General features: G+C 31.5%; 5 protein-coding genes across 7 annotated transcripts; 2 read left to right on the forward strand and 3 right to left on the reverse strand.

Moving 5' to 3' along the window:
- Positions 1–320: 320 nt before the first annotated feature.
- Positions 321–5,414, reverse strand: LOC101255639 (disease resistance protein RPV1-like). Of its 3 annotated transcripts, none has more exons than XM_069292828.1 (6): positions 5,235–5,374; positions 4,638–4,680; positions 3,979–4,529; positions 2,684–3,785; positions 2,158–2,604; positions 321–2,052 (listed from the first exon to the last, which is right to left on the reverse strand). In XM_069292828.1, the coding sequence occupies exons 3-6, from the start codon at positions 4,485–4,487 to the stop codon at positions 586–588; spliced, it is 3,525 nt and encodes a 1,174-aa protein (XP_069148929.1). In that variant the 5' UTR covers positions 4,488–4,529; positions 4,638–4,680; positions 5,235–5,374; the 3' UTR covers positions 321–585. The 3 variants fall into 3 exon arrangements, with proteins under 3 accessions (XP_069148929.1, XP_025888869.1, XP_010314215.1); XM_026033084.2 differs by having other exon boundaries at positions 4,633–4,680; XM_010315913.4 differs by lacking the exon at positions 4,638–4,680 and having other exon boundaries at positions 5,235–5,414.
- Positions 5,415–6,798: 1,384 nt separating this feature from the next.
- On the reverse strand, positions 6,799–7,941 carry LOC101253136 (putative germin-like protein 2-1). The gene is made up of 2 exons (XM_004230355.3): positions 7,639–7,941; positions 6,799–7,551 (listed from the first exon to the last, which is right to left on the reverse strand). The coding sequence occupies exons 1-2, from the start codon at positions 7,760–7,762 to the stop codon at positions 6,989–6,991; spliced, it is 687 nt and encodes a 228-aa protein (XP_004230403.1). The 5' UTR covers positions 7,763–7,941; the 3' UTR covers positions 6,799–6,988.
- Positions 7,942–10,570: 2,629 nt separating this feature from the next.
- LOC101253431 (putative germin-like protein 2-1) lies at positions 10,571–11,710 on the reverse strand. Its single transcript, XM_004230356.5, has 2 exons — positions 11,383–11,710; positions 10,571–11,299 (listed from the first exon to the last, which is right to left on the reverse strand). The coding sequence occupies exons 1-2, from the start codon at positions 11,504–11,506 to the stop codon at positions 10,737–10,739; spliced, it is 687 nt and encodes a 228-aa protein (XP_004230404.1). The 5' UTR covers positions 11,507–11,710; the 3' UTR covers positions 10,571–10,736.
- A 4,240-nt stretch (positions 11,711–15,950) lies between these two features.
- On the forward strand, positions 15,951–17,115 carry LOC101253729 (germin-like protein subfamily 1 member 14). Its single transcript, XM_004230357.4, has 2 exons — positions 15,951–16,247; positions 16,354–17,115. The coding sequence occupies exons 1-2, from the start codon at positions 16,124–16,126 to the stop codon at positions 16,914–16,916; spliced, it is 687 nt and encodes a 228-aa protein (XP_004230405.1). The 5' UTR covers positions 15,951–16,123; the 3' UTR covers positions 16,917–17,115.
- Positions 17,116–17,963: 848 nt separating this feature from the next.
- On the forward strand, positions 17,964–24,815 carry LOC101255934 (disease resistance protein RPV1). Its single transcript, XM_069295197.1, is given in 15 exon segments — positions 17,964–18,034; positions 18,120–18,209; positions 18,318–18,528; positions 18,988–19,099; positions 19,577–20,039; positions 20,164–20,885; positions 21,610–21,916; positions 21,918–22,020; positions 22,120–22,488; positions 22,674–23,146; positions 23,148–23,327; positions 23,329–23,557; positions 23,560–23,628; positions 24,428–24,475; positions 24,478–24,815. Coding segments are annotated over 15 exon segments (3,720 nt in total). The 3' UTR covers positions 24,751–24,815.
- Positions 24,816–25,116: the final 301 nt, after the last annotated feature.

Consider the following 25,116-nt stretch of genomic DNA (forward strand, 5'->3'; position numbering starts at 1 on the left):
ATTGTGTTTTTAATATTATTTTAAATTTTTCAAAATTTTCTTTCCAAAGTAGAACTTCTTTGTTCTTCTTCACTCTTCATACTTATTAAAACTGGTTTTATCAACATCTTTTGATTAAGCTTATTAGCTCAATACTTTTCTCCATAACATATACTAATATCTTATTTATAGAATTAATTTGAATAAAGACACTGATGCAACTATATATGTTTTTCCTGTATGAACAGATCAGGAATATTGGCATAAGACTTTCTAAATTTATCGATACATAATACTTTAAAACTACTTCTAAAATAAAAGCTAACAGAACTGGACATAAATTATAAATTATTCGCACAAATGTCCATTATGAAGCATAATAACTTGTGTCCTGATAGGAAAATAAAAATTTGTATCCAACACTATCAACATAACAATTCATTATCTATGGAATATGATCCCAACACCAAATAATAGTTCAGATAACTTTTAAAGTTAATGACAAATCTACACTTCCCTTACTCTATTTAACAACAGATAAGAAAGTTGGTTGACATGTTGAATGAAGTGGCAACAAAATGTTATTCAACAATTAACTATTAAGACTCAAGAATAAATAGAGAGGTGATAGACACCTGAACTTAGCTCATAAGGAGACAAATCTCCACCAATTGCATGTTGTAGTGGATAGGAAGAAGGATGAAGACGTCCCTCTGCATTCAAAGATGGGGCGTCTTCCTCTTCCTCACTTTGTTCGTTGCATACGAGATTTACACCAAATTCCTTAACTAAGCAACCCATGCCTAATGAAACAACAACTTGATCTCCTCTTTCTAGCTGGTTACCAAATCTCCAATGACTAAACCATAGCATTGGTTTACCAGAACCTGCAATTCCAAAAATTGTTGGACCATAAATCCATTTGATTCCCTTGGTCTTATTGCTCACTTTTATAAAGTGCCTTTCACTGAAACACTCTTCAAGACATTCTGCATAAGCGACACATATATTTAATCCTTGGATCTTAGCATTAGGAAGTGGAGGCACAGTGAAATCTATTGAGCTCCCTGTGCTAATATTGCTGAACTCGGTAGGAACCTTGCCTCCAGGAATGTAAATGTTGTTTATACCAAATTCATACAGTCCCTGAACGGGACCTTTGCTTTTTGTTGAGGATAGATAGTTGCAAAGTTCCACATCTACTGCTCTGACCTCCAAATTATCTAGGCAAGACATATCGAGGATATCATCAATGTCTCCAATAGGATCTAGCTTGAATACTCCCTGAACCTCAACCAGTTTTTCACAATTCTCTAAGTGCAAGTCAAGTGACCTCATGAAATTGGGTAAATTTGTTACTTTGTTCAGTGATCTGCAGTTACGTGCATTCAATATTTGTAAGCTCAGCGGAAGCTCAGGGATCCACTGGAGCCTTGTGCAGTCAGCTAACTGAAGAGACTGCAGCATAGTTAGTCTCTTCAGGCTCTCTGGCAGGGTGGAAATGGGATTTCCTCTTAGACTCAGATATTTCAAGGAGGATAGGACAGAAAGATCGCAGGGAATAAGAGTGTCAGTCAGATTGCTATGTGAAATATCCAGACTTTGTAAAGTGATCTGGAAGATATCTGACATCGAACCTGCTGGCTTTGGCCACAGTGACATCCAAGACCAGAAGATTGAATTGACTGATTTAGCCGACAGAGAGTCGCTGCATATTGGCTTTTCAGCCTTAGAGGGAAATTGATCTCTGTTAGTCACATCCCGTGTAAGTGCTTGCAAAAACTTACCATTTCTCATAATCCTGGAAAGCTCCAGCTTTGAGCACCCACAGAGTGTTAGTTCTTCTAAGGATTTGATTTCCCAAATTTTCCTTGGAAGCTTCTTAAGGCTCTCGCATCCCTTCAGATTTAAGACAAGAAGTTTATGGAGTCTTCCAATGGATTCATGGACCTTAACCAAACTTATGCAATCTTCAAGAATCACTCTTTCAAGATTCGGTAATCCAGAGAAATCAGGGGTCTTCATGAGACTGTGTGAGTGACCAAGATCAAGTATCTTCAATGATCGTACAGACTGAGCAAAAATAGGAAAAGAGAGAGTCAGTGAAGAAAAATATCAAGTCTGCCAGAACACAATCACAATCAGCCACGAAATCAGAAATGAGTTTCGTAAGCAAACCTTTGCTCCCGCCCAGGTTTGATGCAAGTTGCTATTGCTCATTTCAAGAACTACAAGATTTTCATGAGGAAAGCCATTTGGGAAGGATGTTGATTGGAATCCATACCAGCGCATCCATCTTAATTTCTTTGGAAATCCTTCAAAGCTGCCAGAAAGCTGGACATTCTCAAGCTCAAGATATCTCAATTCTTGCATTTTAGAAAATGCTTTAGCACTCATTCCAGCTTCATTTTGTACAGTCTGTGATCTTGCCGAAACAGAATTCCCATGACCCCAAGAGAGGCATCCTACACGAAGCCTCTTTGATGATTTTTTCTTGAGAGTCAATGTTGAAGTGCTCTGTGAATCATTGAAGTAAGGTCTTTTTGATATACATTCATGTCTGTCCGGTTTGCTTTCATCTGATCCACGCATTTTAAGAACAAGCCCTTCAATAGATTCTGTAACCTGACATGGAAAGTAACATTGAAGTGAAAATGAGCTCCAGGAAAAAGAACAAAATTGGTACAGGAGGAATGAGCCTTACAGTTTCTTCATGCAGTATACTAAGGGCATCCTTGTGATGCCAGATTCTGCTGCGTTTACCAGGTTCAATGGGTGATTCTCGGCAGATGACCTCTTTACCCATTTCCTGTAGTAGCTGATGCATCATTAGCTTGTTATCAGGAGTCACTGTCAGAAGATATCTATCAATGAGATTCTGTATTTCAGCAGTAGCATGGAAACCACATTCATCCAGAACTTTGATTGTATAATCTTTGTCTTTCCCAACAAAGAAGCTAGCAATATCAAGAAATACATTTTTATCATGATCATCTGGCAAAGCTTCATAGCTCAGTTCAAGAACTTTATGGTTATGGGATTCAGAATATCTTTCTAATTTCTTTATTGCACCCTCCCACATATCTATACTTCCACCATGTAACGAAGAGGCTAGAACCTGAAGAGCTAAAGGAAGCCCTTGACAATGTTTAACTATCTGCTTGGAGTGTGTCATGTACTCCTTGACGGGATGGTCTTGACCAAAAGTATGCAAGCTGAAGAGCTTGAGCGCCTCATGATTGTCCATCCTCTTGCTTTCATACATCAGACAAGCATCATGAGGGTTTAGCAAGTGTTCATTTGTAGTTGTTATAATAACTTTACTCCCCGGAGGAATCCAATCTCTTGAATCAAGAATTGCTTTCAATTGGGTTAAATCATCAACATCATCAAGAACAAGAAGAAACTTTTTGTGGACTAAAAAGTCTTTGATTGTAGAAGCTCCTCTATCAATATCATTAAGATCAATCTTATCCTCTTTCAGAAGATCTGAAAGAAGGTTTTTCTGTAGGTCAATCAAACCACAACTTTCTTTTGCAATTTCTCGAATATCTCCAAGAAAACTGCTGCATTGAAATCTGTCACAATGTAGGTTAAAAAGAGCTTTGGCAATTGTTGTTTTCCCTATTCCAGGTTCTCCATAAATCATCAATGTGCGAGAATTAGTCGAGCTATCTTGTAACCAGAAATTAACCTCTTTTACACGGGAATATATTCCAACAGGATATGGGGCGAAACTCAAAACTTTGCGAGACAACTTACCCCAAATTTCCTTAACAATTTCTTGAATAAACTTCAGTTCATCCCTGCAAGAAGAAAAGGACCACTTAGATAGATAACGCTGGTTATCATGCAAATTATGTCACAACTGAACAAGCTGGAACTTGAATGTCCATAAACAAACCCTGATGAGATAAATGTTGAAAAGCAACAGAATATAAGAAATATACAAAGACATTTTAAGCAATGCATAGCAAAAATAAATTTAATTTAGCTTACCCGTCTTCTAGAACTATGCCTGCCATATTTGCAACATCTGTAAGAGATGATCTCCATATCTTTATCTTTGCTATGTGCTCATTCCTTCTTTCAACCTTCTCCACCATGATCTGCTCTTCGTAATTATGAAATGCTTTCGCAAACGACCCCCTCTGCTTTCTAACATGGGATGGATCTACACGATAGAACACAGGTAGAATCATATGACCAGCGATTTGCTTCCTTTCAAGGATGCTCACAAGTTCATCTAGGCACCTTCTAGAATATCCATAATCTTCCGTGAATACAACTATTGAAATCCTCGATTCCTTGACTGCCTTTTGCAATTCTGATCCAACAGTTTTTCCATTTCTAGATTCACTGTGTCTCTTGAATGTTTGAATACCTACATCAGTCAATGCAGTGTGTAGGATATTGATAAAGTTCATGCTGATTTCTTGGCCTCTATAACTCAAGTAGACATGATAAGAGCATCTAGGCCTGGAGACTGATGCCTTTTCAGCTCTCATTATGATTATGGATCAAAGCTCTAAATGAAGATATTCTTTAATCTGCGAAGTTCATAAAAAAAAAGTATTTAAGTTACTGAAATTATGTTTTCTTAGGCAATAACAAACACGGCGTGATCCCACAAGTGGATTCTAGGGAACAGACCTTACCCCTACCTTTGAGAAGGTAGATATATTGTTTCCAAAAGACCCTCTGCTAAGCAAACAGTGAAAAAGATGCAATAACAACAAACCGGATCAATAAAAAAGATACCGAGAAGAAACAACAAGAATTGACATAAATCTAATTATTTAAATTGGAAGACGGGAAATAGCCAATTGTTTTAAAAATGTAGATCTATTTTCATAAACAGTTCCTTGATGATTCTAGCATATTTATCTTTGGTAGTAAAACATCCCTTTGACATGGATTCTCTTAAACAAAAATGAAGTAGCAACTAACTCCAAATTACAATACAATACCCAGAGATTTGATTCGAGTACAAAATGGTTTTCTTCAACATAGGTCAATTATAAATATTGATTACTTCTAATGCTGGTCACTGTATTATATATTATTGTAAATATATGACGCCTGAGCATTCCATTCCCCCAACCAGCGTGGTACTTTAACCCACCACAATCAACAGAACAAGTTCAATTTCTCCCTAAAACTCAAAATATGAAGTAATTCATGTAATAGTATTAATGGTTTTACTCTAATCACAAAATAGGAAGAATTTTTGGGGAAAATAAAAAAGAACTAACCTTGTTTTTGAATATGATACTGCAATAATCAGCCAGGATTAAGCTTAAGTAATTGAATTCTTAAATGGATAGGCGAAGCACTGCACCAGAAGAAGACCATTGGAAATTCAAACGAAGATGCACAGTGGTTTTCTTCCCCAAGTCAACCAATGTAGAATATTTTTAAAATCTTACACGTCTATGTGCAGACATTAAATATTACTTATAAGTAATAATTAAAAAAATTTATGTTAGTGTTATAATTAATATTTTTTTATCTTGTTTATATTTATTTGTATGATTTTAAAAAAAAGTATATCTAAGAAATAGATTAATTAAGAAAAATTAAATATCATGCCAAATAAAAAATGGTTTAGGAATATAAAACAAGAAAATAGTAAAGTATAAAAATAATTAATCATTTTTAAAAGAAAATAAGATGAGTGAATTAGAATAAAGAGAATATTTTTTTTCAAACAAAGTAGAAGTTGGAAAAACTTTATATGACATTTGTCGGGGGAGCAATTTTATTTTTATGTCTTGCAAAAGATTGAACCAAAAATTTTATATTTTTGAATAAATAAAATTCGTTTTTACTTTTTATGTTATATAATTAGTATTTGTTGCGTGAGTTATATAATAATTTATTTCTTCGCAGTGATAAACTTGAGTTCATTCCTATATTAATCTTTATATTATTTTATGGATTTTGAATCAAATTTTTGCGTTCCTCTTTCTTTTCTTTTTTTATTGGCATACTCCACAATTGAGTATTGTTGGGAAAACACGGACAAGCACAAAGGTATATATGGTAAATGTAATGGAAATGAAATGGGAAAATAACGATATCAAGAATTTTACGTGAAAACCCTTCTGAATAAGGGAAAAAATCACGGGCCAAGAGGAGCAATTGATATTATTATAGTAAGGAATTTTACATTGTATAGTCACGAATACAATACTCAATGTGACTACTACACACTCAAAAGGAACAACACTCTTTTGGTTTCTGTCTTACTAAAATATCGTCCACACTCTATTTTTCTTCACAGACTATTTTCTTATATAGTCTATGGAATACCTCACTTTGCTCTCAAAATGGTTTTTCTCTCTAACTTGGTGTGTTCTACAAATGAGCAAGAATGCTCTATTTATAGAAGGATAAAATCATACCTATGTCACTAACATATGTATATATAGCAAAGTCAAAAATGGTTGCAAATCTTACCAATTTGCCAACTACCAAATCTTTTCTTTTCAACTCCAATTACTATTCATTTTTAACAATTGCTTGTACCAATTTCATTTTTAACAATTGCTTGTACCAATTGAATAGCGATGGAATGTATTCAACATGTACACTGCCACCTTTGACTAATCAATTATGGAGTTTACGTGGCAACTCGCTTAAGTGAGTTCCTCTTATAGGAGTGAATTAATTTTTTTAAAATCAAATTATTGACGACGAAGATAAAAATCAAAACAACAATTGATCGAGATTTCATATAGTTTTAATCACATATTTTATGACGAAGACAACATGTTGCACACGGAAATATTATCACATCGATTTGTAATCATAGTATCACAATAAAACATAATTTTACTATAAAACAAATCCTCGTTTAATACATCCAATACAAAGATATCAATGAAACCAGTCTACAAGACTAAATCATGATATTTATTTATGATTTTTCTAAAATTCAAAACATAAGCACACATAATATATATCGCCAAAATTAAAAGTATTATTTGGCTTATACTATTTTTTTTTAATTGTTGTCCCACCAGAATTGTGACTGTAGATAATCGACAACTTTTTTATCAATTTGGAATGCTTTTGCAAGAACATCGTCATTGATTGGTGGATCTGAACCAAATACTGCATTTGCAATAGTAATGACTCCTGGGTTTTGGCTACTGAGTCCAGCAAATGCAACTGCATCAGTCTTTCCCACGTTAAATTGGAAATGAATTAGACCTACTGGGAAAACAAACACATCTCCAGGATGCAAGATTTTTGTAAAGAGTTTGTTCTTCATATTTGGACCAGGGTTCGAAAGAACAAATCCAACGTAGAGCGTACCCTCGAAGAGAGTAAGAACTTCAGTTGCTCGGGGGTGAGTATGAGGTGGGTTCAGACCGTATGGTGCAAAATCAATACGAGCTAAAGAAATTCCCAAAGTGTTGAGTCCTGCCAAATTGTTAACATTCACTGCAGTTACAGCAGATCCAAGTTGATTTGAAGTATTTCCAGCCAGGTTTAGCCCTGGTCTAAAAAAGTCATCAGCATTGACATCCATTGGATTCTTGCAAAATTTTCCATTCACGAAAACTACACATAGAAATCACAATTAGAAAATCAAAATAACAATAAATAAATAGACAGGATTAACTTAAGTATCAAATAATAATTAATTACCAGCATTCATTGAGTCATTAACAGCAACACAAAAATCCTGAAGAGGGCTAGGATCAGATGCATGGCTTATTGAAGTAACCACAGCCAATATGGCAATGATTAATATAAATGACTTAAGAGCCATCACTAATTAGAAACTCTATGTATATAAGTAAGATAATATATCGTAACAATTTGTTTTTGTTGTGAGAAATATGATAAGAGAGGCATGCCTATTTATAGATGAAAAAAATTGTTTGAATTAGTCAACAAAATTAATTAATTAAATTTCTCCTAGACAAAGTTTGGATTAGGTTTAATTTCCTACGTACAATAATAATTTACCAAGTCATAAATGGTGAATATTTGAGCATTTCAGTCGTATTTTCCGTCAACAATTATATAATTTAAGACTTAAACGTACAAACAGTTTATAACCATTATAAAGACTTAATTATATTTTTCGAGTATTAAAATCTCGAATCGATTGGGACAGTATGAGGAAAAACAACGATTAGCATTGAGATATTTGATAGAAGGTTTCAAACATATAAATAACTCAGGACGTCAAATATGACTCAAAAATTGAAAGCCCTTAATTCGTCCAAAATTTTATGGGTTCGTTTTATGTGTAGTTGGCTGATTAATTATTAGCACACCCAATATATAACTTGATCATTTTTAAAGCGATATCATCTTTAAAAGTGGATAATTTTTGCTTAGGACAACCAAATAATATTTAAATGTTAAATATTATTATAAGTGTATTAAAATCAATTACTATAAAAGTAGAAAAATAATAATATTTTATTGAAATAAATGAGACTATTATAGAATTGTATTAGTAGTAAGAATTAAGAGAAACACTTGCAACAAGTTGAGTCAATACTCAATATACATATAGGTGATATTGTTGTATTGTGATTGGAGACAGATTTAAATTTTAAATTTTAATAGGTTCAACATCTAAGATTTCTAAATTCAAATTTAATATTTTTTAAGATTTCATCAAAAAAAAATTATAAATATTTATTACTTTATATCAAAAGTTATGAATTGAGACAAATCATTTATAGGAAAGAGTGAATTTTTTCCAAATACTGAGCACTGACCATTTCCAATGGCCCAGGGAGGATTAATCAGTCTGTGTAGTTGTTGAAGAAAGGTTCAGGATTTGGGTTAATTATATTATATTATAAACTAATCATAAAAGACTTGGTAATTAAGAAGCTACCTTAATTAATTCATTGTTTATTTTGGGTAGTTTAATTTGAGGTGTAATTCATCTAGAAATCCATGCAAATTAGTCTATCACCTACCAAGAAATAAAATTAAAACAGCATGTTTTAACTAACTCCATCCGTCTCGAAAATAATAAATATTGATTTGAGCCATTTCACGTTCATTAAAAACATATAAGATATGATTTTATCATGTTATTCCTATCTATTACTCTATTCGTTTTTTTTTATTTGTTATGTTATGCTTTTCAAAATTATTTTCAAAGTTTAATTAAATTATATTAATTTGATATTTCAAATAAAAAAAATTAGATACTCAAATTAAAAACCATACGAAATTATCATAAATTGCAAATTTATTTAGGCTTTCAAATAATATCAATTGCAGGCGAACATGAGAAACTTTTTAATTAATTTCGTCATGATTTAGTAAATGAATAAGTAATTTGGAGCAATTATTAATTTATAGTATTAGATGGATAACTTATATGAGATGAAGATAATAATTTTTATATGTATATAAACTATTATTTCGTCTTAAATTTTTAAATTTACAATTATTATAGAATATTTTTTTAATGAAGCGATACATATCTTAAAATAAAGAGAGCTATAGATTAATTGTCTAGCTAATTATGACTTAATTTGGCCCTGAAATTGTTTGTTAATTACGTAGCACTGCATTTGACTATAGTCCAGGGACTTTTGTGTTGCTATTAATGACTCTAGAGCAACCAATACATGCTTAATTGTTGTTTTCTTTTGTATAATTATCTGTCACAATTTTATAAAAAAAATTATCTCAAATTATTTATTGTTTATAAATTTAAGATAAAATTAATTATTTTATCTTTAATAACTATTATTCTTCAATACTACAAATACCTTAATTATTATAAGCTAATGTTATGATTATAAATTATTGTTTTTTTTTAAAAAAAAAAAACCTCCTAATTAACATTTTTAAGGATATGTAAAAGAGAATCACAACCGATTATTTAAGATAGAGAAAATATTCAAGTTTTATTTGTTTAATCGTTTTAGACGAATTATTTCAAGTTTTTCAAAATTTAAGTTATGTTTTGTGTATTCTCTACGTACTTTTTATTTTCTTTGATATCTAACCATCGTTTTAATTAGATAGTTTTTGTTAGTTGAAATCTTGATCAGGCCTAAACAAGCTAGGAAATACGTCAAACGAACTTGAATCATCAGTATTCGTCCACTTTAACAGTCATTAATGAAGTTTCAAGTTTTTCTGCCCTTTTTAATCATTGATATTGATGATCGCTTAGTCTTGATTGTAAACTTCCATATGATATGTACAATTATTTTTACAAAATCCCAAACAGTATGTTGAAAGAAACTAATTAATCATATTAGTAGTTCAGTTAATTACAACTGTTAAAGTTAGTTATAATTCAAGAAGTTAGTCACTCAAAAAGATTCATTGTTCCTTATTACTATCTCTGTCCCATTTTATATATCACATTTCGAATTTCAAAAATTAAGAATCAATCATGTCTATTTTTTACATTAAATTTTTCATAGATCTTATAAATATTTTGAATTATCAATTATTGTGATTCATAATACTTTTTACAAAGTTTACAAATATATAAATTTCATTTCAAAAATCTTGAAGATTTTTGCATGCACAAATTTCTGGTTAAACTTAAACTGTTTGATTATCAAAATATAAAATATGAATATATGAAGGTAATTTTTTTAATTATAATAAAACAATAACGTATCATCCAATACAGATCAAGTAAAATCAGTCAACATGACTGGATAATCTTGAAGTTTATTAACGATTATAAAATAAAAACCACACAAATTTAATAATCATAGAACCATTGCATGGCTTATAATAATTTAGTTGTTGTCCCACCAGAATTGTGACTGTAGATAATGGACAACTTTCTTATCAACTTGGAATGCTTTTGCAAGAACATCATCGTTAATAGGTGGATCTGATCCAAATACCGCATTTGCAATAGTGATGACTCCAGGATTTTGACTACTGAGTCCAGCAAATGCAACAGCCTTAGTCTTACCCACATTAAATTGAAAATGAATAAGACCTATTGGAAAAACAAACACATCTCCGGGATGTAGAATCTTGGTAAAGAGCTTGTTCTTCATGTTTGGACCAGGGTTCGAAAGAACAAATCCAACGTAGAGTGTGCCCTCAAGGACCGTAAGAACCTCGGTTCCTCTAGGGTGTGTGTGTGGTGGGTTGAGACCGTAGGGTGCATAGTCAATACGAACTAATGAAATGCCCAGAGTGTTGAGCCCTGGTAAGTTATTGACGTTCACAGCAGTTACAGCAGACCCAACATTATTTGAAGTATTTCCAGCAACGTTTAAGCCTGATTTGAAGAAGTCATTAGCACTGACAACTTTTGGATCTTTGCATACTTTTCCATTCACGAAAACTGCATAATATAGGAATTAGAATTAGAATTTACAACATAACACAACTAGCTAATGTTAATTAAAATTAATGAATAAATTTTACCAGGAGTCATGGAGTCATTAACAGCAACACAAAAATCTTGTAAAGGACTAGGATCAGATGCATGGCTTATTGAAGTAACCACAGCCAGTATAGCAATGATTAACACAGCATACTTAAGAGCCATTACTAATTTGAAACTCTAAAACAATCTAATTTGTTTTTGTGATTAATATGATAAGAAAGGTATCTCTATTTATAGATAAAAGATTATTTGAATTAGTCTTAAAAAAGTTACCAAAATTACAAAATTTGAATTAGCTTCTGGACAATTACCAAGTCGTAAATGGTGGTAAAATTTTAAACATTTGAGTTATGAAGTTGGGTCAACAACTATAAGGACTAATTAATCTTATAACTTAATGAGAAGTTAGAAACAGTTTATAACTACTACATATAATATAATTAAAGAGATATTCATTGAAACGGTCATGATCATAATCGACGAGGAAGAAAAAAAAAAGTTAAAGTTATGATAGAAACTTCAAAATGAAAATAATAAGCAATTTAATGCATGGCACCATCAAAAGATACACCTTATTAACATCCAAAGCTTTTCTTTTTCATTCGGTGTTTCTAGAAGCTCGACCAAATAATCTGAATTCACAGGAAGTCTCTTGTTACGAGATAAAAGCGTTTTCCAACAAAAGAGAGCCCATCAGGGCGGAGCCAGGGTTCATCTGAACTATATTCGATAGAAAATTTTATTATTGTATATATTTAGAATTACTTTTTTCTGTATATATAATAAATGTCAAACTTTCTTTGATTAGTTCATCTATTTAGTTTTTTCGATATTCAGGGACGGATTCACACTATATGGTGAGGTACACGTGCAGTTGGTAATTTTTAAAAAAATCATATGTATATATATATATATATATATTCTATTTTAAAAAGATGGTAGAAATAAAAATAAAGTTAACAGTGTACCCATAAAAAACATAAAAGTGACCTTGTGCAATTGATGGAAGCTATAGATACCACCTTCTAGACCAGGGTTCAAATTCCACTGAATCCAATTTTTATTTTATTCGAGCTAGGTTTATATTAGTGCACCTAAAGTCTTCAAATCCTGAGTTCGCCTATGCTGATATTAAACCCCTTATTAAATATTTTAGCTCTGACACTAAACTCCATACTCGAAAAGCCTCGAATCTAAAATTCTAGTTAAGGCTGAAAGAGTAACTATCAATATTATTACATTATCGTAAGTATTGTTAAGTCTACATCTCTAGGTACTATTTTTTTTTCTTGGAAAAGTGTTGCTAAAAAAATAAAAAATAAATGAAAAATGATGGCAATCTTTTTGATTCTTCCTGCTGCTCCTTATGTCATTTTCAAAGACTATTTTGAAGTCTTCGTAGTTGTTGTAGAAGCCTTCACCATTTTGAAGTTTTGAAAAAATCACCATTTGATGACTTGCTAATTTTAGCTGTAGAAAATCATTAAACTAAGTCGATATAATAAGACGATTCGATTAAATCTCAAAAAATTAAAATATAATGAGTTAATAAATGTATGAGTCATTAATTTGTCCGAAAGCCAAAAGGTCAACTGAGTTGAGATATGAGCTAGTTATCAGCTAAACAGGAGGTCATAGCTTAATCCCCTCAATCCTAACCAAGTTTTAATTTTTGTGTTTGTATTCTTATTTTTTGTTTAATTAATTACCAAACAAAATTAGTTTTTTTTTTAAAATATCTTAAATGGGTAACCCAGGTTATACTTTTAAAATAAGTATTTCAAAAAATAAACTAAATATAATTTTTATGTCACTTGTTATCGATACAAATTAATCTCAATTTTGAATATATAAATAAAATGATAATTTCAGAGACCTCTCTCCATATTTCGTTTTATAACACTTACATTCTCTGTGTTTTAAGATAATACGTATACCTCCCCTCATTTTGATTTTTTTACCATTCTTTATATCTATTAAAAATAAATATAAGGGTTCCATACCCAATTCGTTTGAGGAAAAAAAATTATCATATAAAAGGATAAATATGTCAAATTATAATTAATTTATATTTATTTAAATAAATTTTAAAAATGATTATTGAAAAATCAAAATAAAAAAGTTATATGTAATACCTCAAACCACATGAAAGGTAAGTGGTATAGAGTGAAACTATCTCTATAATAAATTGAATGAATTAAAATAAGTTGAATCGATAAATATGCTTTATCACTAATTGGTACAAACTATTTTCATACCAAATCTTTCGTCACACCTAATATATTTATTTAAAAATGACGACATATATAGTTTTAGCTTAAATTTCTTTTGCGTATATATATATCATAATATTACATTTCCTTTTAACTTTTTTCGTGCATTTTATCAAATTATATATTTTATTTTATTTAGTAAAAAATTCATAATCTGCCACTAACGTGTGATCTGTGTATATTAGAAGACGCCTCGTGGCCCACCAAAGTCAAAGTAACAAATACAGTATTGACCGAGTAATTGAATACTAAAACATTAGCAGGTGAAGAAGATCTACTTGTATTGCTTTAATATATTTTGTTTTACAATTATACTTAGGAAATAAGTTATTTATGATTCATGAATTAATATTTCAAAATAAATTATTACGTTATGCATATAAAGCTAAGATACATATATCTATATCATCTATATATTTAGAGTCTGTTTGGCTCAGCTTAAAAGCTGGTCAAACTGACTTAAAAACTGGTTTTTGACTTATTTAACTGTTTGGCAATACTCAAAATAGCTTATTTTAAGTTAAAAAAAACTTATTTTAAGGGCCCGTTTGGATGGGCTTAATAAAAGCAGCTTTAAAAAAGTACTTTTAAAAGTGCTGAAACTTATTTTTAAAATAAGCAGTTATGCGTTTGGATAAAAGTGCTGAAGTTGTTATGTCAAACGTGAAAAGGGATAAATGGAAGAAAGAAATGTTAGGGTTATATGGGTAATTTGGAGATTGTATAAAAATATTAAGCACAAAAAGATAAAAATGTGGTCAACTTAAACAACTTATAAGCTAAAAATAAAAAAGCACCCCTACCCCAGCTTTTAACTTTTGGCTTAAAATAAGTTTTTTTTAACTTAAAATAAGTTGTTTTGAGTATTGCCAAACAGCTAAATAAGTCAAAAACCAGCTTTTAAGTCAGTTTGACTAGCTTTTAAGCTGAGCCAAACAGGCTCTAAGCCAAAAGTTAAAAGCTGGGGTATGGGTGCTTTTTTTTTTAAGCTTATAAGCTGTTTTAAGTTGACCACATTTTTATGTTTTTTCCCTTAATATTTTTATACAATCTTCAAATTATCCATATAACCCTAACATCTCTTTTTTCTATTTTTCCTTTTTCACGTTTGGCATAACAACTTCAGCACTTTTATCCAAACACATAACTGCTTATTTTAAAAATAAGTTTCAACACTTTCAAAAGTACTTTTTTAAAGCTGCTTTTATTAAGCCCATCCAAACGGGCCCTTAATAATTACAAAATTATTTTGTTCAATTTTTGAGATATTTATTACTTTCTATAAGCCTATAACAAAATGTTATCATAAAAAATATAACATAGATGACTGTTCTTGCTACAGAGTGATGTTTCTCTCTTTATAAAATATAAAATATAAAATATATTGTTATTATTCTCAATTATTACTGCTTTTTAATTTAAAATTACAATGACAAGCTTGTAAAATATGAGGTGTTGTGGTTCAAAAATACGAAATTTTAAGTTTTCATGTAATTTTAATCATGTCGAAATCCATACGATTTGGACTAAATCAACATATTATTTCTTTGTCGGTCCAATATTATGCTTCTCAGATTAGGATTTAGATAATAGTGTATGAGTTCCTCATATATAATTCATCTGTATTTATATTTAAAAAATACATCAAATACCTGTAAATATTTGATTATAAATTTTAATTATATATTATTATTTATTACTAACTTGATATTATTAAAAAATTTATCAACTTTAAATTCTAAATAATCCCTGATACTTCTTTGTGCACATCGAGTATAGGTTGCGATTTTTTCTTCTTTCTTTTTCCTTGGCAAGCTGGTACGTCACAGTCAAATTTTATATTACTGTCAAATTATATTCTAGATAATGCAAAGAAATTATTGAGGCCAAGATTTATATATATCTATACAATTAATCAAATCAACTTTATAATAGATTTATTTATTCAAATATTTTTTGATTATTATAGGAAAATATTATATTATAACTAAAGAAAATATAATCTAACATAATACAACAATGAATTTTTAATAAAGCATTGTTGTTATTACTATAAAATATTGTGGAGAGATATAACTGTATAGCTATTCTCAGCTGTACAATAGTTTAATACATGTATCAGTGGAGATATTAGAGTAATTAAAAAATTAACATTTTATTGTACACATTACGATTTTTTTCCCTTTTGGCTACTCAGTATGTTACGTCAAATATTAATTTCAACATGGGTACGTAAATGAGATTTGGTCTTTGTAGTTGTTGAAGGAAGCTTCAATAGATTTTTTTGAAAAATTTACCATTATATTGATGACTTGGTAATTCAAAAGCTTAATATGTTTATTTAATTTCGAAAATGAAATTGACGACCAATTCAAACTTAATAATCATCTATAAATACGAAACTTTTTCTTATTAGGTTTGTCATAAATCAAACAAAAGGAAATATCATTTGATCATATATAATTTCATAAGATATTTAGTAGTGATAATTAAATTTCTAGTAGCAATGACTTTCAAGTCATTTGTTTTAACCATTTCCATAATGGCTGTTTTATTTTCATTGAGCCATGCATCTGATCCCAGCCCTCTTCAGGATTTTTGTGTAGCTGTTAATGACTCCAAAAATGCTGGTAACTTACCAAATTTTTTAAAAAAATCATCTTTACTATTTTTATCAAGTCTTTTTGTTAATTTTTGTCTAGTTAAAATTAAACTTGTTCCTTTTTTTTTTTGCAGTTTTCGTGAATGGAAAATTTTGCAAGAATCCATTGGATGTCAATGCTGATGACTTCTTTAGGCCCGGGCTAAACCTAGCTGGAAACACTTCAAATCAACTTGGATCTGCTGTAACTGCGGTTAACGTCAACAACTTGGCAGGACTCAACACTTTGGGCATTTCTTTAGCTCGTATTGATTTTGCACCATACGGTCTGAACCCACCTCATACTCACCCCCGAGCAACTGAAGTTCTTACTCTCTTCGAGGGTACGCTCTACGTTGGATTTGTCCTTTCGAACCCTGGTCCAAATATGAAGAACAAACTCTTTACAAAAATCTTGCATCCTGGAGATGTGTTTGTTTTCCCAGTAGGGCTAATTCATTTCCAATTTAACGTGGGAAAGACTAATGCAGTTGCATTTGCTGGACTCAGTAGCCAAAATCCAGGAGTCATTACTATTGCAAATGCAGTATTTGGATCAGATCCACCAATCAATGATGATGTTCTTGCAAAAGCATTCCAAATTGATAAAAAAGTTGTCGATTACCTCCAGTCACAATTCTGGTGGGATAACAACTAAATGAAACGTTAAGTATTTTAAAAAATATAGTACTATATGGTTTTGTTGACTGTTTGTGTCGCAAAATTACTGAATAAGTATGGATCATGTAGACTGGTACTTTAATTTCCTCTCCATTTTAGTGTGTGATGTATTGGATGAGGATATATGTATTGTGTGGTTTGTTATATGGAATAAAAATAATTTATTGTTTGTGATACTTCATCCCTGTACCATTGTTTTGAGAGAAAAAAAACGAGGGAGAGCTACTTTATTTGTCAAAATCTACTGATTAATGAAGTTTAAACTAGCAGCTAGACCACTAATAATTTGAATCCTCAGGTAATATCACATATAACAGTTTATCTAGAAATTTTCTTAAAAATTAACATGTAAAATAGTTTTTCTCCAAATATTTTTCGAATCTCGTATACTAAAAAGATCTATCTTAATTCGAATCTTGTATATTAAAAATGAATAATTTTCTTACGAGGACACTCTTCATTCATTTAGCTCAATTTTCTTTTCTTTCTGTTTCATACAATTGTTACAAATTCTTATATGTTTTACCATCATTAATGTTATTAATTTATGTTTTCACTACATGATTTAAACTTTCAAATTTTGTTTTTTTTTAAAAAAGTTTTGTTGTCGTTAGTGTTGATTTAAATACAAATTAAATAACAATATCTATCAAAATTAGATTAATTTTTTAAAATATCAAATTAAAATAATAAATATATGGGTCATTACTCACCGATATTGCCTCTGGTGTACTTTAACTCTTGATGCATTTACTTCATTATATTTTGAATCGTCAGTTATTAATGAACGGTAGTGTCTTTTTATTTTTTTTTCCTTTATTTTTTTTAATTTTTATTAGGAAGCCGCCTAGTGGCCCACTGAAAGAGTAACAAATAACAGAATTGACTGACAAGTAATTGAATTCTAAAACATTAGCATGTGAAGAAAATCTACTTGTATTGTCTTTAATATATTTTGTTCTGCATCATGCAAAGAAATAAAATTTATATTGTTATATTCTAGGTGTTTTGATGATACTCACAAATGCGGGGAACTGGTTCCTGGCAGAGTGCTCTCGTCCATATACAAATGGGTACAGTCATAAAAGCTGTCATGTCAGGTGGTAGGTGAAAAGTGCAGTATCCTACACCAATAAGAAGAGCGGACGAGATTGTATGTTTCAGTATCTCACAAATGCAGGGACCTGGTACCAGGCAGAGTTTCCTCCATCAGATACATAATTGGTTACAGCTGTAAAGCTGTCACGTCAGAGGTTGGTAAGGCGTCAGTGTACTACACCAATCAGAATGGAGGAGGGTGTTTGTCCAACGGATAATAACTCTTTATGTTTGATACTTTTTGCATGACAAACACCATATTATATTCATTTATCCTAAGAAGAAAGTCAGCCAGCAAGCCTTTTCAAGAACTCATACAGAAGTTTGCAAGGGACCTGGTTCCCGCATTTGTGAGGGACCTGGTAACTGCAAGACAGCGACGTGAAAAAGACGACAAGACAGCTGTCAGAAAAGCTGTCATCTCTGATGCGGTAGGTGCACAGCTTTTCCAACAACAGGCCTTCAGCCAATGGGATGACTTCAACGAATTTGTGGGAAATGATATTATCTCTTTCCAACAAACACAAATTTAAGACTTGGCAAATTAAATTTGGATTTTCTCTGAAAATTCACAAGCTTGAACAGAAGGTCATCTTCAAGGAAGAACATTGCTCAACTCAACAGAAGGACCTGATAGAGTAAAGAAGAATCTTTGTTGTATTTAGAGCTTTGTGTTTATGTACTTACATTGTAAATCTGTTCCTAATCTATAAAGGATTTAGATATTTGTTTTTTGGTTTGTAAAAGTCTAAATCAATTAAGATTAACTGATTTAGTGGGCAACATTGTTTTGTTGCTTAGTCAAATTCTAAGTCATCTAGAGTTAGGTGGTTTAGTGGGCGGTGTGGTATCCGCTTAGGCTCTTCAAGTAATAGGTAGATTACTTGATTGTGAGATTAATAACTTTTTCTCACATTGATTGTAATCGGGTTTCACTTTTACTTGAGAAGATTAGTGAAGACGGTTGTAAATCCTGTGCAACAGGTCGTGGTTTTACTCCCTTGAGCAAGGAGGTTGGGCCTAGTGAAGATTTTAGAGTAATTTTAGGATATATGTTATGTGGTATGTGGTTTGTTATATGGAATAAAAATAAGTTTGTTGTTTGTGATATTTCATTCTTTATCCCTCGTTACTCGTTAATTTCTTACTCTAGTAGTGATATTGTACTTGCAATATTCTCTAATCTCCACTGTATGAGGGAATATCTCGTGAACCAAGCTGATTCCGTAAAGGTCTATGGGCTATTAGAGGCTTTTATTTGAGATTTAGGTCTGATGACCATTGATTAAAAAGGACTAAGATTTAGAAGAACAGTTATGCAAATTATGTCGAAGCTTTTGTTGTCAGTGATCTCTCATTTCCATTCTCTGTTATAGTATCTCATCCACTTCTAGTTACTTTCTTCTATGTTAACATATCTGTAAATTAATATGTTATTACTTTGTTACGTGAATTTGTATTCACCCATAACTATATATATCAGTGTTTATATTGAAAATCAGATTTGTTTCAGAATTAAAGTTTAGAGCATATAAAAAGTAATTTTGATTTGGACCTACACTGGTAAAAATTTCACAAATCAACTCTCTAGGGCTTTAAATCAAGCCGGATTTCGCACGTTCGAAGGTGGTGATGATAATAATGAATCAAGAAGAGAAGCAGAAATCAATTCAGAGTTGTTTAAAGCAATACAAGATTCAAAGATGTGTATAATTGTATTCTCACAAAATTATGCATCTCCTAGTTGGTGCTTGGATCAACTTGTTTCCATTCTTGAATACAAAATGAAGTTTGCATGTATGATATTGCCTATTTTCTACCATGTTGATCCTTCAAATCTGAGGAAGCACAAAGGAAGTTTTGGTGAAGCATTAAACAGACATGAAGAAAAATTCAAGTGTGAAAGAGTAGATGAAAAAGAGTATTGGGAGGACAAGTTAAAAAAATGGAAAGATGCACTGAGCCAAGCTGCTGATTTGGCTGGAATGGTCCTTGAAAATCAGTAAGTTATATTTATTCATGTATCGTCGATGTAACAAATTTTTGCGGGTTAATAGCAGGTAACCTGTCTTATTTTCAAGATTATAAAATCTCGAAAATCTTAAGGAGTGTTCTTTATTTTTCAGGCATGAATCCACTTTCATCAAGAAGGTTATTAACGTTATCAGCACGAGACTAAGTCGTCCTGCTTTATATATTGCTTCTTGTTCAATCGGAATACATCGTAGAGCTAGGCCTATTAATTCTTGGGTTCAAGATGATGGATCGAACAATTCAAATATTGGAATACTTCTAGTTTGTGGTATTGGTGGAATTGGAAAAACAACACTTGCCAAATTTGTTTACAATTTAAACTTTGGATATTTTGAAATTAGTTGTTTCTTACCAAATATTAGAGAAACATCAAAACTCCCTAATGGTCTCATAGCTTTACAAAAGCAACTACTTTCTATCCTTTTAAAGAATGAAAAGGCAAAAATATCAAGTGTTGATGAAGGAATCATCAAGATAAGAAATGCTTTATGTTATCGAAAAGTTCTTCTTGTTCTTGATGATGTTGATGAGCCTGATTTGGTTGAAGCAATATTTGACATGAAAGATTGGTTTGGATTTGGAAGTAAAATAATTGTAACAACTAGGCACAAAAGTTTATTAAGACCTCAATTAGGCCATGAGGTACATGAAGTTGGAATTTTGTACACAATTGAAGCAAATGAGCTCTACAATTTTCATGCATTTGGTAATGTAAACAATCAAATAAGCAAAGATTATTACAAAGAGTACTTAGAGGAAGTAATTGAATGGTGTAGAGGACTTCCATTAGCTCTTCAAGTTATCGGTTCTTCCTGTTGGGTTTTAGTAAGTGTGAATGGGAAAAGAAAAGAGACAATATGAAAAGTGAGGGAACTACTTTGGAGGAAAAATGAAAAGTCATTTGCAAAATGCAAATGAAAAGTCATTTCTCCCATATCGGCAAAAGAAATGGAAATTGTCCTTATAGAAGGAAACACTTCCATTACTTCTTAAAAGAGATAAGAAGATGTCACTCGCGCCGTCGCTCGGCTTTGGATTTGATTGATAAATTTTTTGCACAAAATTTATTTAATCAGTTTTTGTTAATATTATCTCTTATAAATTTGTGGGTAACGGTAACATTTCGAAAAGTTGTTACTTTTCCGAAAAGTTGGGTCTGAACAGATTTCACTGAACAGACATGTTCTTTGCTGAAAATGGCTATAAAAGGAAGTCAATTTTTTATTTTTCAAACACTGAAAATTTTTCTTTCTCTGCATTTATTTTTCTCTCAAATAAAAATCAAAGTGTCGATCGACTGAGTCTGTGTGACTTGTTGATGTTCTTAAGTTCGCTGAAGTTAAAGAAATTTGAGGTACTGCTATTTCTTTAACAGGTTTAATCCGTTTTATCTTGGGAGAAATTAATCCATAACCTTGGGTACAGTGAGGGAATTAAATTTCTTAAGGACTCGGATTATTTCTTGTATTTTATATTTTTTTTGCTTCATCTTATTTCTGTTTCTGTTTATTAACCTTATAAATACAGGTTATTGTAAGTATAACAATCTTACAACACTTCCATAGCTGGAAAATCAAAAGATGTATGGAGAAGTGCTATAGGAAAGTTGAGAGAAATTCCGACAAATGAAATTGTTGAGAAATTGAGATTGAGTTATGAGTTATTGGAAGATGATCATGATCAGAATTTGTTCCTTCATCTTTGTTGTTTCTTTGTGGGGATGAAAAAAGATTTTGTAGTTAGGATATTAGATAAATGTGATTTTTACACATTGGTTGGGATACAAAATCTAATTGATAGAAGTTTAGTGACAATTGAATTTGTGAATGAGATAACAATACATCAATATGGGAAGAGATATTGTTCGTAGAGAAGCAACTGTGGATCCTGGAAAACGTACTAGGCTTTGGCATCACACAGATTCTTACAATGTTCTAACAGGAAAAACAGTAAGTAATTAATCATGTTCCTAATTTTTAATATTTTGGTCATCGTCGTTATAAAAGTAGCTCATTACTGTATTTTATTTTTCTTGTGATTTATATTAGGGAACAGAGAGAGTGCAGGGGATGGTACTTGACATGCGTATGATTAAGAAATACAAGTGTTCTGGGTCCTTAATACCATTGAAACAAAGTCCAATTGGTTTTTTCACAGCTTGGAGTTCAAAAGTGGGGAATTTTAGTTTACAAGATCATGTGAGAACTGATGCCTTTGAGAAAATGCACAAGCTTAAATTTCTCCAATTCAACAAAGTTAAAGTGAATGGAAGTTACAAGAACTTTCCAAAGGGATTGAGATGGCTATGTTGGAGTGGATTCCCAGAGGAGTGTATACCAAATGAGTTTCCAATGGGAAATGTCGTTTCTATCGATATGCGATACAGCTGCTTGAAACAACTTTGGAACGGATATAAGGTAATTAATTTTCTTTCATCCTCAGTTGGGTGTCAAAAGTTAACACGAGTTGAACCATTGCATCAGTTTATAAGCCTCTTGAATTGGCCTAATCTTTTGAAATGGGCTTCTTATCCAGTGTATATTACTTATACTACGACTTTTATCAAACAAATGACTTAATTTTCTTTGTTTTGATGCATTAGTTTCTCCGGTACCTAGAGATACTGGATTTGAGCCACTCCACTGAACTCATCACAACACCGGATTTCTCAGGCCTTACCAATCTTGAAAAGTTGATACTCGAACAATGTACAAAGTTAATCAATGTTCATAACACCGTTGGATGTCTACAAAAACTCATGATCTTGAACCTTAAAGATTGCCACAAGTTAAAGATTCTTCCAGATAGCATTTGTGAGTTAAAATGTCTTGAGACACTTAACATCTCAGGCTGCTCAAACATTGAATATTTACCAACAGAGCTTGATAAATTAACATCACTAAAGGAACTTTATGCTGATGGGATCTCAATGATTAATTTGGAGGCCCAAACATGGTATTCATCTTTGTGGGCTTGGGCCTGGAAAGGAAGAGGCCCATTATTATCTCCTAAAATTCATTTTCCCAAGTCCTTACATGTGTTAAACATTGCAAAATGCAATTTATCTCCAGATGCTTGATTTAGGCATTATGACCTCACTACAATGGCTAGATTTGGGAGGAAATCCGATTGACGAATTACCAGATAGTATCAAGAATCTTACGAGGCTGAAAACTCTTAACATCGCGTGTTGTACAAAGATCAAGTACCTCGAAGGGGTACCATCAAATGTAACGGATGTAAATGCTGATGGATGTATTGGAGAAAGTAGGTTCTTGTGCTAAAGGGCATCCAGTAGAAGGTCATCTTAATTGTATAAATCTTGTTGAAGTTGAAGGTGTGTTTAAGTTAGAGCCATTGGACAGTGTTGATCCTCAAGTGCTAGCTAACAAAATGGGAATTTCAAATTTGGAAACTATAATGAAAAGTAGTGTGGTTTCTCTTGTATTTGGTCGTGCGTATGATGCTGAAAGACTTAGAAATGAAAATATCCAGGTTATGTACAAGATGACATAACAAGTTTATTTTCATTATCACCTAAGAAGTTGCCTCCACAGGTTTGTCTCTTCTACCCCCTTTCTACATTCATTAAGTACTTCATGCACTTCTCGTTTCAATTTGTTTGTTAAAATATGTTTGTCTCTTTTCTTTTTCAACAACTCTTTAATTTTAATTTTTTGCTTCACATATTTAAAATCACAAAATATTTTGACATATTTACTTAGTTTAAGTTTAGAAGTGTTTATTTCTTTAAAAATTCCATATCAGGTCAAAATCAGACCAACAAATTAAGACAGAGGAAGTACTATCCATGTTACTAATACTAATATTCACTTCGTCTCAATTTGTGAGTATTTTCGTTTATCAAGAGTCAATTTGAACAATCTTTGAAGATACTTGCTTATTTTATATGTACTTGTCACTCTTTGACAAAACTATCCTTAAACTATTCGAAATAGCTTAAAATATACTCTTAAACAATATTTCAACTAAAAATAACCCTATTAGGTCACACCAACCCTTTTAGTTAACGGATGTATCCATGTGTATGTTAAATGCCACATGTGCACACCTAACACACCCTACCATCACATAGATGACTATGGAAAAGAGTCAAAACCACTCTTAAACTTAGTTGTAATAACTTAAGTATACCTTTAGACTATATTTCGATTCGAAAATGTATTTCTCATCTAACTATTGGACCACACTTGCCCTTCTTCATAACAAAAACATACATATGTGTGCTAAAATGACACATGTGCACGCAAAACACACCCACCCCACATAAGCCCCAAGTTTTAATCTATTAGACAGGCTCCATTACTCTCACATAACTATACTATTATGTTTCAGATATTGTACCACCGTGGTGTTTTCTCAACATTTTTGCCAGGCGAAAGTGTGTGCCCAATTGGTTCAGCTACAGGTTTACAGATGCAGCAGAAGTCTATTGCACATTACCAAACAACTTCAATAGCCACACAACAATCAACGGATTGAGCATTTGCTTTGTATACAAATGTCCTGAACCCTACACCAATGTTGGCTTGTACGACGGACCAGCAATTTGGGTTAGAAATCAGACAAAAGATCTGAACTGGGCTCTGTATCCTGCTTGGTTTGGCCTCCCACGAGATGATCAAACTGGAATCATCCACTTTTGGGTTCAAAATTGATCACTTTTTTAATTGTTTTAAAATTAAACTCTTTAAATATTTTTTAAAATACTTGGCGTTCAACTATTGGTTATAATTTTAATTTATTAATATAATTTATAAACTAAGTCACTACCCACTCATTACTAACTAAACCTCACCCAATTAATAATCCAATTATAATATCAAAAGCGTCATAAACACTACTAAAACACGAAGCAATTATAGATTCCTGAAAATGACATCCAAAATTATTCGGTTCCGAATCGAAACTCCAATTAAATTTAGATTGAGCTGCTTATTTAGGAGGACACTTTCTTACAAAATTGAATTAGAAATTCATGATTAAAGGTAAAGAAAAAGAAGTAATACATCCCGATTTAATTC

The sequence above is a fragment of the Solanum lycopersicum genome, chromosome 1 (assembly GCF_036512215.1).
Source record: "Solanum lycopersicum chromosome 1, SLM_r2.1".
In the NCBI taxonomy this organism is placed as follows: domain Eukaryota; kingdom Viridiplantae; phylum Streptophyta; class Magnoliopsida; order Solanales; family Solanaceae; genus Solanum; species Solanum lycopersicum.

Coding starts and splice junctions, on each gene's coding strand:
- LOC101253431 (XM_004230356.5), bottom strand. CDS start 11,506: ATGGCTCTTAAGTATGCTGTGTTAATCATTGCTATACTGGCTGTGGTT. Junction 11,300..11,382: donor TAATGACTCCATGACTCCTG/GTAAAATTTATT, acceptor TATATTATGCAG/TTTTCGTGAATGGAAAAGTA.
- LOC101253729 (XM_004230357.4), top strand. CDS start 16,124: ATGACTTTCAAGTCATTTGTTTTAACCATTTCCATAATGGCTGTTTTA. Junction 16,248..16,353: donor TAATGACTCCAAAAATGCTG/GTAACTTACCAA, acceptor TTTTTTTTGCAG/TTTTCGTGAATGGAAAATTT.
- LOC101253136 (XM_004230355.3), bottom strand. CDS start 7,762: ATGGCTCTTAAGTCATTTATATTAATCATTGCCATATTGGCTGTGGTT. Junction 7,552..7,638: donor TAATGACTCAATGAATGCTG/GTAATTAATTAT, acceptor TTCTATGTGTAG/TTTTCGTGAATGGAAAATTT.
- LOC101255639 (XM_010315913.4), bottom strand. CDS start 4,487: ATGAGAGCTGAAAAGGCATCAGTCTCCAGGCCTAGATGCTCTTATCAT. Junction 3,786..3,978: donor GGCATAGTTCTAGAAGACGG/GTAAGCTAAATT, acceptor TTCTTCTTGCAG/GGATGAACTGAAGTTTATTC. Junction 2,605..2,683: donor GTATACTGCATGAAGAAACT/GTAAGGCTCATT, acceptor TTTCCATGTCAG/GTTACAGAATCTATTGAAGG.